Source organism: Lutjanus erythropterus, chromosome 11 (genome assembly GCF_056507025.1).
Source record: "Lutjanus erythropterus isolate fLutEry1 chromosome 11, fLutEry1.hap2, whole genome shotgun sequence".
Classification (NCBI taxonomy): domain Eukaryota; kingdom Metazoa; phylum Chordata; class Actinopteri; order Lutjaniformes; family Lutjanidae; genus Lutjanus; species Lutjanus erythropterus.
In genome coordinates, this window is record NC_139327.1 from 21,304,660 (window position 1) to 21,320,278 (window position 15,619).

Here is a 15,619-nt window from a genome sequence, read left to right on the forward strand (position 1 = left end):
TGACTGTGACATGTTGAAATACCAGCTATCAAAAACACACACGTTAAAGCTGTGGACTCATATTTGCCAGCTGTAATTCTGTTTAGCCTACAATGCACTGATGCAATTGATGTGTGGCAGGACCTGAATATAATATTCAAGTATTTAATTCATGTGTAATCATCTGAAAATAAAAATCATTGCATTTTTGTTTCCTTAGAATGGGGCTTCATGTTTTGTGCATGAGTTTCGCAGCCATTGGAGGTTCTCCTACCTACGTAGAAGTGGAGAGTGAGACAAAGCGTGTGCAATCTGCAAGCTCATCAACAGATGCCACTAAATCCTACGCACTGGTCCTTTAAAAGTTAAACAAGAATTGCTCATGTAATTGACACATTTTAACAGGAGAATGTTCACACCCATTTAACTTTACAGCAACTTTGGATGACTACAGATCTTTCTTATTACAATCCCACTCTATACCACTCAACAGTACATATGCAAAACATGTGACTGCAGCCTATGGTTTCAGTGGAAACATAATACAATCCATGGACCAATTGGAAAAAACTTGAAGGTATGGTGTTGCTTTTAACACCATATGCAAATAGATCATGATTTATGTCAAGACCACTGACCGTAAATAAAGATAGATACTGCGGCTCCACTCCCTCCCACTCCCACTCTACAAACCTGAATCCAAAATATACCAGACAGGTGTACTGCCTTCTTGTACTGGTGACATCATTTAGAGCCAGACTCTGTGCAGTAGTCATCAGCACTGGAGTCGCACTTTCAAGTTCCTGCCAACACAGCCAGACAACTCAACATCAAGTAGGGCTCAGCTGTCAATCATGAAATGAAACCCCCTTTTTATAGCATCAAATAACTAATTAGTGACACAATAATGTGACAAGAACAACCTAAAATGGCAGAAATCATCTTGGGAAAAATTTATTTGATGTGTAACTTTGATGTTTTAGTTTGCCCAGTGTCTTATCTATTAAGATTGGGGAGGCAGAATTTATGACCTATGTTGCAGCCAGACACCAAGGGGTGATCAAGATGCTTTGGTTTCACTTCTGGGAGGCTGTCATGTCATTCATTTCTAATATATGCCAGTGGTCAAGAGTGTTTTATGGATGTTTATGACAGATGTCGATAGTGACTCAGTTGATCACATCGTTGCAAAGTTTTCATTTTCCTGGAGATCTCTGTCACAGCATTTTCATATTTCAGTAAAGAAGGGGACATGCTGTAGCCATGACAAGTGTCATTGTTAGACACAAATGAACCTTTTGGTCGAGTGTGTTACCATGACATTTGACCATGGCTGTCATACTCTACCCTGTACTGTATGCTATATGTTACGACAGTGTCATCATTAATTGCCTTGACCTTGAGTACAATAGCTGAGTCCTGAAGGCTCATACAAAGTGTGTTTTACACTGTTAAATGCTCTTACAGCAGCATTATGAGTTGTCAGAAATATTGCAATAGTTCAGACCCAAATGCAGACACAGGACACAGCAGATATATTAATGGCAATTTCAGATTTCAGGCTAACATTAGATTAGTTAACAACAATAAGATACATTTAAAGCTTTGTCACAAAGTTTATTTTTTGTGATTTAGTACATTTGTGTGTAAATTACTAAATGAAACAGAACAAACCATTGTTTATGTACTACAACATTTGGAAAACACCTAGAAAACAAATGTAATTGACAAACATAATATTCCTATTTAAAACATCTTCCCAGCAATTGATGTTGATATTGTAGATCATTTTACGTCACTTTCTGGTTGTGCTTTGCGTTTATGTATTTATGTATTAATTTATTGATGTATTTATTGATTGATGCCTGTAACTATTTTCATGATTTTCAAAGTGGGGACTGGCGGGTGCACATAGGGGACCTCAGGAAAATGAGGCTATATTTTATAATAAATAATAATAATAATAATAATAATAATAATAATAATAATAATATAGTAGAAGTAGTCTTGTATATTGTAACACGCCATACAAAAGGGGATTCCTAGCCACAATCTAATGCAAGCTCGGTAAAGTATGGGAGCCTCTGGTGGACATGACTAATTTGCGTCTGTACTAATTTGACCAGTAGAGGGCAGTAACGCGACGGTGACGCGCGTGCTCAACTTCACATTTCGAAGACGAAGAAGAAACGTGCGATCCCTGACAGAAAATGGCGGCCTGTGAGTGTGTGGATAATTTCCCTCGACTCCGACCACTGTTTTAAGGTGTCACACGTTTAAGCATGCATTGTTATGTTTAACAGAGAAACACAATGTTTAAAAAGGCGAAACGAGCTAACTTTCGACGGAGGAATGAGTCCGACGAGGACGAACAGGAGGAGAGTCTGCAGCCGCGGCTGGCGCCCTCATCGTTTGGGCCTGTGGTGGAGGAGATCCCGTTTATGGAGACTTCCAATAACAGCGTTACCGGAGCACCTAGCATCACCGATAACTATCACAGCAACGGGTTTCAGTTCAACGTTAACAGTATAAAAGGTGTCAAGAAAGAAAAGAAAGGCAAAGATACAGCTGTGGTGCCTGGACCCACGAAAGTCAGTTTGCTGAGTTTCGACGATGAAGAAGGTAAACCAGTGCTAAGTTAGTTAGCCGGTTAACGTTAAGTCGCTCGAGAAAACGTGTTGTCCTGTCAAGTTTATTTCAACATCAATCTTAACATTTTTTGTTTCTGTTTATCATACAGAAATCGTATATATAATTGCATAAGCCGACACAGATATGTGCCCGACTTAACCTGAATGATGTGCATGATTAACTTTACATTCACTTTCTCTCATGACCTGTTTGTAAACAGAAGGATCCGAGGTGTTCAGAGTGAAGAAATCCAATCACAGCAAGAAGATTGTTAAACAGCTGAAGAAAGAATACAAGGAGGATCTGGAGAAGTCTGGATATGTCAAACAGGAAATCAAATCAGGTTGGTTAGCCCCCTGTCCATGCCATACATTATTTGACATGCCTGCTGCCACATTAGCCTCATGACAATACCTTAATAACCTAGCTGACTTTGCAGTTGCAACGCTTGACTCCAGTTATGAAGCAGTATATGTAAAGCTGAACTGGGGCATTTCATTGTAGTTTTGCTAACATGCATTTAAACTGTGACAACAGACTATAATGCATGTCTTGAAAAATAAAATATTTGACACACATTTATGTGACACAAAATATTTAATTTTAAGGTGATTCTGCTGGATTTTGCCTTGTTTTGCAGTAGTGATCCGTTCACTGCACATTATATTGCTTGTTACATGGTTATGTGCCAAAACAATTCAATAATTTGACATAAAAATGTTCAACTGTTAAACTTTAAAATGATTTTAGTAGTTTGACAATGATTTTATGGTTCCTCCAGAGTCTATCCAGAGCTGTGTCCTTATCAACAGTCTGTTCTTCATAACAATGGCCTGTTATACGTAGCAATGGCCTTAGACCTTACAATGTTATAATTGATCAATCACAATCGAGTAATTAACAAAGACATGTAATCTGTAATAGACATGTCATCAGTAGCAATAAAAAAACTGTTCAATAAAATGTTTGATAATTTAATTTAATTCAGAATGAGTGTAGACAGTGAGGAGATTGTTGAAATCAAAACAAAGCAAAAAATATATATACTGGTGAGGTGACCTATTCTTTTTTTAATTTAAAGTATGTTACCTGTTTTCAAAGTAAGATAGTTAAATAGGTACTTTTAATTAAAACATTTTATCATAAGGTTATCAGCTTATTAATTGTTAATCATACTTGTTTGCATTCAGCAAAAACAACCCTCATATTGCATTACCATTTGTCAGTCAGCTTCTTTGTCTTTCAAATTAGATCTAATTCATAAGATTTATTTTACATGCTTGCAAGACAGACAGTCTACAACAAGACAGAGCAGCTGATAATGTCGCAGAACAGCCATAAACTTTGTAGCTCTTCATGCTAATGTTAGCCAGCAGCAGACTGCTGTTCACAGACAGACAGTTAAAATCTCACCTCCTGTTCTGGCTGAAGAATAAACAACCTGTGTTGATGTGTCTACTAAAACATTTTCTCATCCAGACTCGTTTAACTTCTGTGTCTGTTTGTCTCACGGCAAAGTTTTACTGCTGCAAACTGTTGCAACGCGTCTGTCTCCGGTTTGTTTACATCTGCTTCCACATGAGATCATGAGAAATTGCATCCCGCTAAATTCCGTATCAGCTAAATGGCTCTAAATGTAATGGAAGTATGTGAGATCTGTTATCGTCTTGGTTCATCTGTTTCTGCATCTCTTTTTCCTAGATGCTCCACCCCACCCTGCAGTTGTCATCAAAGAGGAAGTTACCAGCAGAGCAGGTAGTGAACAAGGGGAGGAAGAAATGGAGGTGGACAGTGCCGATGAGCAGGAGGAAGATGTGAGGAGTCAAGGTAGCCATAGTCATGTCTCGAAGAACAACACTGGAGCAACGTTCAACACCCTTTCCTCCCTTGGCAGCTTGAGACCAGGTATTAAACACATGCACTGAAATTTAAATGCTTGTTTTGACTATCATCACTGGCACAACCAGTTTGACACTCATATTAGCACTTATGCAAAGATTGAGCCAACTCCTGATCTTGATGATTTCTCTGTTATTTTATATTATCTGGTATTTTTCCAGAGTATAATATAACAGGAAATAAGAAATCATGAAGTTTGGTTTTCATAATGTTTTTGGAGTTGAGTTCTGATTCTAATTGTAGAATAAATCTTACCCTTTTCTGAATTACTGTTTATCTAATAAGCCATTGAACATCCATTGTAAGTGCTTTCATCTCATTGTGTACACCCTCTGAACCTGAAAGATCTTTTGGTATTTGTTACTGCAGTTGCAATATTTTGATTAAGACCTGTTTATCTCACACTCTAGGAGAGATCCCTGATGCTGCATTCATCCATGCTGCCAGGAAGCGCCGGCAACTGGCAAGAGAGCTGGGAGGTGACGCCCCTCTGGTAGAGACAGAGGCTCCCAAGAAACGTCTAGTAGGAGAAGACCAGGATGCCAGCGATGATGAAGACGAGGAGGAGAAGAGGATCCGCTTCAGCGGCGTCAAGAACAAAAGCCAGCGACAAAAGATAGCTGAGGAGATAGGTACTGTAACAAATTGGTGCACTAACAAGTTCACTGATCATATAGTACTGTTTTCAATCAGTTGTCTCTAAGACATGAATATCCCCTTCAAATGTGCAGGTATTGAGGGTAGTGATGATGAGGCTCTGGACACAGGTCACGATGAGGAGGTGAGCCGTTGGGAGCAGGAGCAGATCAGGAAAGGAATCAGCATACCCCAGGTAAGCTGTTCTAAATCTCTGTAAAATATTTTGCCTTCCTGTATGACTTGAAAATGAGAAAAACCTGCTTGTTGTTGATGATTAATTGATTCTAATTGATTAATTTTATAGCCCAAATGATTAACCACGACTAATAGTTCTGCTACTATCAGTCATAGTTCTAAAAGCATTTTGTGTTTTCTTGTTTCTAATGACCAGGTCCAAAGCAACCAGCCAGAGGACAACACAGTCTACTACCAGAACAGCTATGAAAGCCAGCCCTATGGCTCCTCCTACAGCATGCCGTTCACCTACAGCACCGTGGCCCCGCAGACCGGCAAGCCAACTGGCCGAGCAGACAACGGCTCCGTTCACTACGGGGCTCCTATTAGTGATCTAACCCCGGTATCAATTGATCTGATAAAGAAACGCCTGCAGGATAGGTAGGTTCAGTCTAATGTTATCGTCAGCTCAGCTGCTGCCATTTCTGTGTGCTGTGGTCCTGAAGACGCAGCAACCCACAGAGCTAAGGGTCACAGAGGCAATGTGGGGGTCTGGAGGGGGGTTTGACCAGAAGCGCAGTATATTATCCCACTGTCTTAAGTTAGTTAGTTTTTCTTGCAGTTTTCAAACCCTTTCCAAGCAGTCTCCGCTAAGTTTACACCATTGATTAAGCTTAGACCAGTTTTGTTTGTCCGAAGCCCCATCCTTAATGTCTGTCCCTGTATGTCATGTGTCTCTAGGCTCAGCCAAATGCATGCAGGCCACAACGCAAACACCAAGCGCTACAAACAGATTGAAGAAGACCTAGCTGCCTCTGAGAACACGATACAGCAGCTGGAGGGCTCGTCCAATGACAATGCAGATCAATATAAATTCTTGCAAGAGATGCGAGGGTATGTTGGAGACTTGCTTGAGTGTTTCAGTGAAAAGGTAAGGGAGAATTTATCTGCTCTCTGCTTAGCTGTTTTCTGTCTTGTGTCTGTGTGATCTCTGACCATTAAATGTGGGTTTGAAAGGGATAGAGTAATATAAATTCATAAAAAAGCTTATTTCTGTTGTTGTTAATTTTATAGATACTATTATTTATGCTAGTTAACAGTGCTGTCAAGCCAGTGTGACTGCAGATTAGTCACTTTGAACACAATCAATTTCCCAGTTGCTTCACAACTGCTCTCATTTTAGTGAGAAATAATGACTTTGATCTGTTTATCTCACTGACAGACAGTAAATGGCTTTTATATTGAAAGCTCTAACCCCATAATGAAGCAGGTTGTTGAATGTTTCCAGCTACTTTAACAGAATTATTTTAGTCATTACTCATACAATAAGTAACCAAAGTAAGTGTAGTTTGAGCTGCAAGAGAACCCAATACAGTGGGTTCACTGAGTATAAGTCCAGACTCCTAACAAAGAGGATGAGTCCAATTTGTTGGAACATAATGAAATGATGTCTTTGACATAAATTACTTAGAAAATGCATGTCTGAACAGAATAATTCAGTCTTGATCCTGCAGCAGCTCCATGGAACAAGGACAGAAGTGGCCTGCCAGCTGCCAACATGTTTCCTCATCCACACTAATGTCTGTTTCAACCCTGTTAGGTGACTCTCAGTGCACAGAACATTGTGATGGAAATGGGACACTAACCATCCAACCATTATCAGTATGATTTACTATGGAGTCCTGTCATACAGCTTAAACATCAAGACTGGAACTGTATATTGTCAATGTTGGGTAAAAACTCAGGTTTTTGAATTTTTAATGCATTAACTTTACAAGAAATTTAACTTTAACTTATCAACATTCTCACCTTAAACCATTGGCTGATCATTCAGAAAGATCATAGCTTTCTATCATGAAAATATGACATTTTAGAGATCTCAAGTTTTCACCCGACACAAAGAGACATTTTGGTTCCAGTGTTCTATTGTCCAGCATGCTGCTCTTGTCCCTTCAGCAAGACGTCCCTGTGACTCGGAGCCCCGCTTTTGTTTGGGTCAGACGTCACAGAAGGCATCATATCTTTCAGGTGCCTGCTGTCCTGGAGCTGGAGGCTGCCATGCACCAGTTACTAAGGCAACGGGCCTCACGACTTGTCCAGAGAAGACAGGATGATATTAAAGATGAATCGTCGGAGTTTGCAAGCCTTTCAAGTCAGTCCATCTTGAAGGTTTTTATGATTTATTTGAACAGACCTCGTTAGTTCTCTGTGTGTGAGCGCTTGTGTGAGTTGTTCACATTCTTGTCTCCCACCACCCCTGTCATGTTTCCCTCATAAGTGTGATTAAGGTTAATTGGAGTGTGATTTTGAGTGAGTGAGCATGTACGTACATGGGAAATGTTTTATTGGAGGACCTGTTTCAGCTGCTCATTAATGGCTGAATCTCACAGTCAGCTGGGTGGTTGTAACTCAGCTCAAGCAATGAGTCACTAAGTAGAGATAAAATCTGGTAGTGACTTGTCAACTGTCACTTCACTGTGACATGTAGTAAGCTGCAGCCAGGTAAGTGATTAGAAAAAGAACAGTACCAAAATTACTTGCAACAAATATGATGCATTATTGCTGGTGTAGGTCAATATTTTAACTTGTTTCAAAGTTCGAAACAATACTTATGCCTATTACTTGTCTATCTTATTTTAATTTATTTTCAAGCATTTTGGATTATTCTAGATTTGAGCACTCTTTATTTTAAGTGTCCAGAATTAGATTGAGGATATGGGTTGTCTCAGCTTTTCATTACTGGTTCTAAAGTTGCTCCTGTCTCTTGCAGATAAAGCTGTCATGGCTCCTAGTTTAGACTCATTTGGTCGAGACCGCGCGGCACACCAAGAACACTGTCGTCAGAGGAGGATAGCAGAAAGAGAAGCACGACGGTATGATACTTGCACATACATTGACTGATTGATTCACAAAGTCCCTCAGTTTTCATAGGGTCACTAAATTTTAGGCCTTAAAATGTCTTTGTATTGATCACACTATAACAACGAAAACAGAACAGCAGAAATTACCATTAACACACAATTAACATGGAACAATAATTACTAATGCAAGCTGTGCAGCCTGATCGACTTTATCAGAGCACACCCAGCTAGAGTATCATGATGTGGTCTGTGGGATAATGAGATGTCTCCTCTTATCAAAAAATTAGCTGTTTTTTAGAGGTAGTTAAGTAGTTAAAATTGTTTCTCTTAATGTTACTTCCATTTGTCTCATATGGGTGCTTGTTCAGTTAGATCTGAGATATGCATTTAGTGTTTGGTTGGACCCTGCTGAAAGCAATGATTTTAAGGTCCACTGTACCTTTGCAAGAAAAAGCGCCAAGCCTGTATAAAAAGCCACCATCAAACACCTGCCTAATATTGTTCTGTATTCACCAAAGTCTGGCGTTGTGCTAACAACTCTGCAGTAACAACATTCTGGACTCCAATTTTCCTTCACGTTCTTCATACTTTTTTGCCAGTCTGGATGTGAAATAGGTCTGAAATTGCATTGGCAGTAGTCTTAAAAGGTCTTACGAAGTCCTGAATTTAACTTGTTAAAACAGGGAAAAAAAGGCTTCAATTTGCAGAAACCCTGAGCCCTGACTGTAGATTTGTTCATAAAGCATATGTTTGCCAAGCAAGTGATCCTAAGTTTTGACTTTTAAGGGAGTCTTTTTTTGTGCCAAGCTGGTCATAGTGTCTTGCAGGTTCTGTTCTTGCCTTTAATTGTCTGTCTTTGTGCCTCTGTGCAGAACTCGGCGGCGACAAGCTCGAGAGCAGAACGGAAAGAGGGCTGAGCATAAAGAAGGCTTATCATCTGATGATGAGGAAACCTCAACTGACATCACCAGCTTCAACATGGAGAGAGGTCCGTCATTAAATTCCTGCTGAAATCACAGTATCAGCAGTGATGAGGAGAATTGAATATGTTCATTACGAATGCAACTAACGATTATTTTTATTATTGATAAATTGGCTGATTATTTTCTATTCTATCTATAAAATGTCTGCTCATTACAGTTTCCCATTGCCAAAAGAGATTAACGTTGCTTCAGCCAAAGCACAAAAAGTCTTCATTTATTATCGTAAATGACAAAAAGTACCAAGTCCTTACATTTAAGAAGCTGGAACCAGCAAATGTTTGACATTTTATCTCATCAAGTATTTGGAAACTTCTGTTCCTTTGATCGACTAATCGTTGCAGTTCTAATGTGACTTAAATGTGATGTAACACAGACATAACTAACACCAGACAGTCTGTTGCTCATGCCTAACTAAAGCCTTTCGTCTCATCCAGATCGTATCATCAGGGAATGTAAGAAAGTATTTGAGGATGCGGTGGAGGACTTTCATTCCCTTGACTGCATCAAATCTCATTTTGAAGTGTGGAGGAGAGACTATGCTGACTGCTACAGAGAGGCTTACATAGGCCTCTGTCTGCCCAAACTCTTTAACCCTTTAGTCCGTCTGCAGCTAATTACATGGAACCCTCTCAAGGTAAAGCATGTATGAGTATTTTTAGTCAAGCCTTTCTTTTAAAATATGAGGGGTGAATTCTGAAATCCATTTGTCTTTCTTCTTCCTGTCCAGGGGCAGTGTGCAAATTTTGAGTACATGCTCTGGTTTGAGTCGCTGTTGTTTTACGGCTTTGAGGAGAACAGCGCTCTGCAGAGGGGAAATGGAGATATCAGCTTGCTGCCTTCTATTGTGGAGAAGGTCATCCTCTCCAAACTGACAGGTAGAGAAACCTGCACAGCGGCATCCAGCATACTGAGATTTGCTTAGCATAACAATGCAGGCCAGTACAAAATATGTCATATGTATTTATGTATTGGTTTGTGTGTGTGTGTCAGTGTTGGCAGAGCAAGTGTGGGATCCACTGTCGAGCAGTCAGACAGCCAATCTAGTGGGGTTTATTCACAGACTGATGAAAGGTTACCCCACTGTGCTGCATGGAGACAACCAATACACACAGGTACTGCCTGCTCTCCTACTACCTGCATAAATCAGTGTGGCTACAGGTCCTCAAACAGTCTTAAAATGTCTTGAATTCACATTTTATATGAACAAAGGCCTTAAAAAGTATGTATGTTATTACAGTATATTGTACAGTGAACAGGGCATTATTACAAAATGAACCCTGACAGGGTGATGCTGAACTTGAATCACCCTGAATTGAAATAATGACCCGCTCAGTCTAAATTATATTATATTATACTAATTACATGGTTCTTACAAAAATCAATTTGACACAAAATATTAATTTAAAACTGATTGTATGGATTAAAAAATAGCAACAGTCTGTTATACATAGTAACAATCTGCTATAAAGGAATAACAGTCCTTAGAATGCTATGATTGACCAATCAGAATCAAGTATTTAACAAAGATGTAATAAAAAGTGATAGATTCTCTTTGGGGAGATCTTAAATATTTATGTATTCAGTGCTATAAGCATGGTCAAGTGCAGTGTGACTGAACATTGAATTTTTGGCAATATCAATGACTTTCAGCATAGAAATTGCCATTTTATCTTGACAGAGCCTCATTTCAGACACTGGCAGCGGGACAATTGTAATGATTAATAACATTAAGGGCAACTATATGTTTTTCACATTAATAAACATATTTGAACAAATGTTCTTTCCTTTCTTATAGTTATGAATTAACAATGTAAGCATTTAGAAGAGTATGCCAAACAGTGGTGTTAGAAAGTCTTCCATCTTAGTTGCTGATATATATGTAGACACCCTGATAAACATTATGTATTTCATTCACAAAATATGAGATTACTTTGGTGGAATTGTTTGACGTCTTAAATTCCTTTTTCCTCTATCAGGAGCTGTTGAAAACTACTGTCTTAAGGACCAGGCGGACTCTGGATGAAGATGTCTTCCTTCCGCTCTACCCCAAGGCGTATGTTAACACAGTTGTTAACACTGGAGGTTGTCTGTGTATTTCTTCAATCTGTACAATGAAACTTGATGACTTATTGATTAAAAGTGTGTTTTTGCTTTTGTTCAGTGTGTTGGATAACAAGAATAGCGGTCCCTACTTATTCTACCAGAGGCAGTTCTGGACCTGTGTGAAGGTATGTGCATTTTACTTCATTCACACTCTAATTTCACAGTTCTTCAAACGAAGGTCTTGAATGATTGTTGTGGGTCGTAAAGGATGTGATTTGATTGGTTTGGAAAGGTTTTCACACTGCCTGGCAAAAAAAAAGTCACACACTCAAATATTTTGTTGGACTGCTGTTAGCTTTGATGACGGCATGCTTTCTCCATGACATCGTTTTGATAAGCTTATGCAATGTCACAACATTTATTTCTGTCCAGAGTTGCATTAATTTTTCACCAAGATCTTGTATTGATGATGGGAGAGTCGGACCACTGCATAAAATCTCCAGCACACCCCAAAGATTCTCAATGGGGTTAAGGTCTTTCTCGAGGATGACGGTTCACCACTATCCTTCCAGGTTTTAATAACGCACTGGACAGTTCTTAACCCAATTTTAGTAGTTTCAGCAATCTCCATAGTTGTTTTCTTTGCTTGATGCAGGCCAGTAATTTGACCCCTCTGAAACAGAGTAACATCTTTTCCATGACCACAGGATATGTCTTCTGTCATGGTTGTTTAAGAAATGAGAAGCTCCTCACTGCATCAGTTAGGGTTAAATAACTTGTTGTCAGCTGAAACAGATTAACCACTGCAGTAATTATTGAATGGAAGTCTTTTACCTATTTGCTTAGTTAAGTCCAGGTGGTGACTTGTTTTTGGCCAGGCAGTGTATTTCTCAAGTTGTACAAAAGTTAAAAAAAAATAAAAAATAGAGGCGGCAAAGAGAAATTTTGCCATGCTACATCTCTTCACAATACTGCTGAGCTGTGACTGCATGTCTGTTAGTCACTGATGATAATATTTACTGCTGTGGCAGCTAATATAACTGCTTGTATATTGGAATTAATATGCTGCTGTGCTACATGACTACAGTCCAAGTCTGTTTCTCCCTCTGTGCATAGCTGCTGGGCAACATCCTGCAGTGGGAAGGAATCTTATCCAATGCCTGTCTGAGGGATCTGGCTTTGGACAGCACTCTGAATAGATACATCCTCTCTGCACTGCAGACTACAGACATTGGGGAGGACAATGTTCCAAAGTGCCAGAAGGTAAGGGACAAATGCAACAATTGTTTTGTTTTTCATGCAACATCACATATGTTGGTCAAATAATGAGTGAAAAAAATTAGCTTGCTTTCTTCTCTTAATACTGTTAAACAAATCATTTTGCCAGGGAGGCTGTCATTGATACTAAAGCCAAAGGCAAAGATGTTGTCAACTTTACTACTGCCTGTTTCCACACTTTGGAACAGACTCAACGTGAGATCTTTTCATACGAACTTGTCATATTTCAGTCCATGAAGAAAGAGATGGATTGATTTTACAACCCGTGTGTTATCTTTGAATGTTCTCATTCATCCAGGTCATTGTAATCTCAAGAAGATTTGTGTGTTATCCAAGTGTTGTGAACAAAACTGTCTGGCAAATTTACATCCTGGTGAATATCATTTACTTATCTTAAAACCTGACACACCTGTCTTGGGTTCAGTTGGGGCAGGCTTTGTGAAATCGGGGCATGTAACTGGAAAAAAGAGGCATCGCCACTTTGCAGTTTCATATTTACAACCGTAAGTTTTGTTTATTGGTATCGCTATGTTGACATAGATCATGTGTTTATGAGCAGGTACAGAGGAACCATGTTTTATTGTACAGAGGGGCATTTTTTTTGTCTGCTGTTTTGACTCTGTGGTCTGCTGCGATACATAGAATGTGAAACTATGAATTCCTTTTTAGAAAACATGCAGTTTCTTCATCCCTGGTCTCGCTTTCAATTACAGTTTGAAAAAGCGGCACACATTGCACGAGGGTCATTTAAATAATAAAAAGCAGCCACACTGTTGCCACATTTTCAGTTCCATCAGTTTAGTCAATCGTGCCATTAGTTTGGTTTGCATGAGAGCCATTGCAACTGCAATGCAGTACTTTCTGCTATTTTCAAGAGACACTGTCAGTAGCGAAGGCAAATGAGCAATCAAAATTTTTTTTATTTAGTCTGACATCAGACAAAATTATGATTTGTAAAATAAAAAAATGCTTTTCACAGGCCTTGACTTATTTTGCACATTTGTAGGTTTCCAGAGATATCTCACTGTGTTTTATAATAGATGATGTGCCAACTGTCTAAAAATAAAGATGACGTGTTTTTTTTAAGCCACCAGAGCAGTGGAAACTGGCTCCTTTCTTGGCTCTGACAATTTGATGAGAGCTACTAACGTTTTTTATCATACAAGCCTCTCAGTTCAGGTTAATGTGACTGGCAGCTGTCCACTTCCCTGTGCCGTATTTCCCCACATTTAACAGCCACCTTAACATGACAAACACACCTGCTCATTTGGTCACCTCAGGATGTTTGTGACTCAGTAACAGGGTGACACAGCTGGTTTTAACTCCTCTTTGTACTCTGTTGTATCTTCTTCAGGTGGTGGAGTGTTTGCCAGCACAGTGGTTCTCTGGGCTGAAGGGTCAGCAGACGTTGCCTCAGTTGGAGCCTTTCTGTCGTTACCTCGCCCACCTGGCCAACACATTACACCGTAGCAGTGTGGGCACGTCTGATGTGGACCGGCGCAGTGCCAAGTAAGCGGCTTTGTTTGGAAGTTCTGCATAAAACAACAGCAAATACAATTTATTTGTGCGAATTGAGGAACTTAAAGGGATAGTTAAGATTATTTGATGTGGAGTAGAATGTGGTACTCATTTATAGTCAGTGGATTTCCTTTCAGAAGATGGCGACCAAACATTGATTTGATTTTTTTCTTTTTTTAAGGTGGACCATTTTTAAGTGGCTAAAATACTTTATGTTGCTGACACTGTCTACAGCAGTGTATTGCATAGCGTTTGTGCTGGTGCCCCTCTTGCCCGCTGCTTCTCCTACATGGGAGCATGCTGACCGCTATTTACTAAATCTATTACACTGACTATCAACAAGTACCACAAACAACCCCACTTCAGTTAATCCACACTGTCCCTTTAAATTCAATTGTAGCTGGAATATTATTGAAGGTTGCTTAAAACGGATAAAATGTCAGGGTTTTGTCAAATTACAAAATAAAAATATACAAAGTAGTGTTCTTCGATGACTCCCTTGATCAGTACTATCATGTTGTGTTGTGATGCTGTCGATTTTGTCCATACTGCTTCTAATATAACCTTCATCTTCCCACAGGGACCAAATCAAAGAGGTTGTGAAGATGTTAGGCCACATGAATGCCCTGGACCACATCATCGCCGTGGCAGCAGAGCATGGCATTAAAGACATAAAGACACTTTGGGAAGCCAAGTCATAGAGGAGGACAGGGCGACTCATCTTTTGTTGTGTTCGGCACGTTTTGTTAAGCCACAGGGATCACAAAGTTGAACTCCTGGAGAAAAAGTGTGCGTTACTAAAACTCAACAGTTGTTACCTTTTTACTGCAAAGAGAAGGTAAAATACCTTTGTGTAAATACTGTGAATAATGTATAGAAAGGTGTGCTCATACACCTATCGTCACAAGACTGATGCTGAAATGAGGCCTTGTAATGTCAGCTCGAAACAACCACTCAGTTACATGCTGGCAATATTTTAAATGCTTAATTTATTACAGTTAACAACTGTTGACATGGATTACCAGCATCTGTTTGGAAACATCTGATCCCTGAATTGACACTATATTCCACCTGGATATCTGTAAAAACTGCTTAACCACCTTTATTTCTCTCATGCACTCTTATTTTCCATATGTGCCAAAAGAACTTTCAAAAAGGTAGAAACTGCACACGGACAAAGACCGACAACCATCTCATCTCCCATAATCCTGTGGGACACTTCATGCCACAGTACTCCTCTGTCACCTCCAGACTGCCCTGATGATCCCACTAGAGCTGAAAGCTTTGTATTCAGATTTGTAAAACTTTTGTTTTAGTATTTTATTTGCCTGAGAATAAAATCCATTTGAATGATCACTGTCTTGTTCCGTACCCAGTCATCCCTCACTGTCACCTGTTAGATTTAACGCGTTTACCTTTTGACTGTTCCAAAAGGTTGATTTTTCAGTGTTCCACAACTTTTCCAGTCTTATATTGTTCCTGTCCTAAATTGTTTGAAAAACGTAACAAGCATCAAATTCAGAATATGCGTGTATTTACGAATATCAGTTGAGTTTATTAGGTACATTTTTAAATATATTGTCTTTTTACCGTTTTCAATTGAGTACCTGTCAG

The 15,619-nt window shown here is 39.3% G+C and overlaps 1 protein-coding gene across 1 annotated transcript; it reads left to right on the forward strand.

Moving 5' to 3' along the window:
* Positions 1-2,158: 2,158 nt before the first annotated feature.
* Positions 2,159-15,359, forward strand: paxbp1 (PAX3 and PAX7 binding protein 1). Its single transcript, XM_084731249.1, has 18 exons — positions 2,159-2,601; positions 2,831-2,953; positions 4,312-4,515; positions 4,920-5,141; positions 5,241-5,341; positions 5,540-5,763; positions 6,064-6,253; positions 7,351-7,474; positions 8,093-8,195; positions 9,056-9,171; positions 9,601-9,800; positions 9,894-10,041; positions 10,157-10,278; positions 11,143-11,219; positions 11,328-11,394; positions 12,326-12,472; positions 13,842-13,996; positions 14,586-15,359. The coding sequence occupies exons 1-18, from the start codon at positions 2,292-2,294 to the stop codon at positions 14,704-14,706; spliced, it is 2,754 nt and encodes a 917-aa protein (XP_084587375.1). The 5' UTR covers positions 2,159-2,291; the 3' UTR covers positions 14,707-15,359.
* The last annotated feature ends 260 nt before the right edge of the window (positions 15,360-15,619 follow it).

Coding starts and splice junctions, on each gene's coding strand:
- paxbp1 (XM_084731249.1), top strand. CDS start 2,292: ATGTTTAAAAAGGCGAAACGAGCTAACTTTCGACGGAGGAATGAGTCC. Junction 5,764..6,063: donor AAGAAACGCCTGCAGGATAG/GTAGGTTCAGTC, acceptor ATGTGTCTCTAG/GCTCAGCCAAATGCATGCAG. Junction 10,279..11,142: donor GAGACAACCAATACACACAG/GTACTGCCTGCT, acceptor TTCCTCTATCAG/GAGCTGTTGAAAACTACTGT.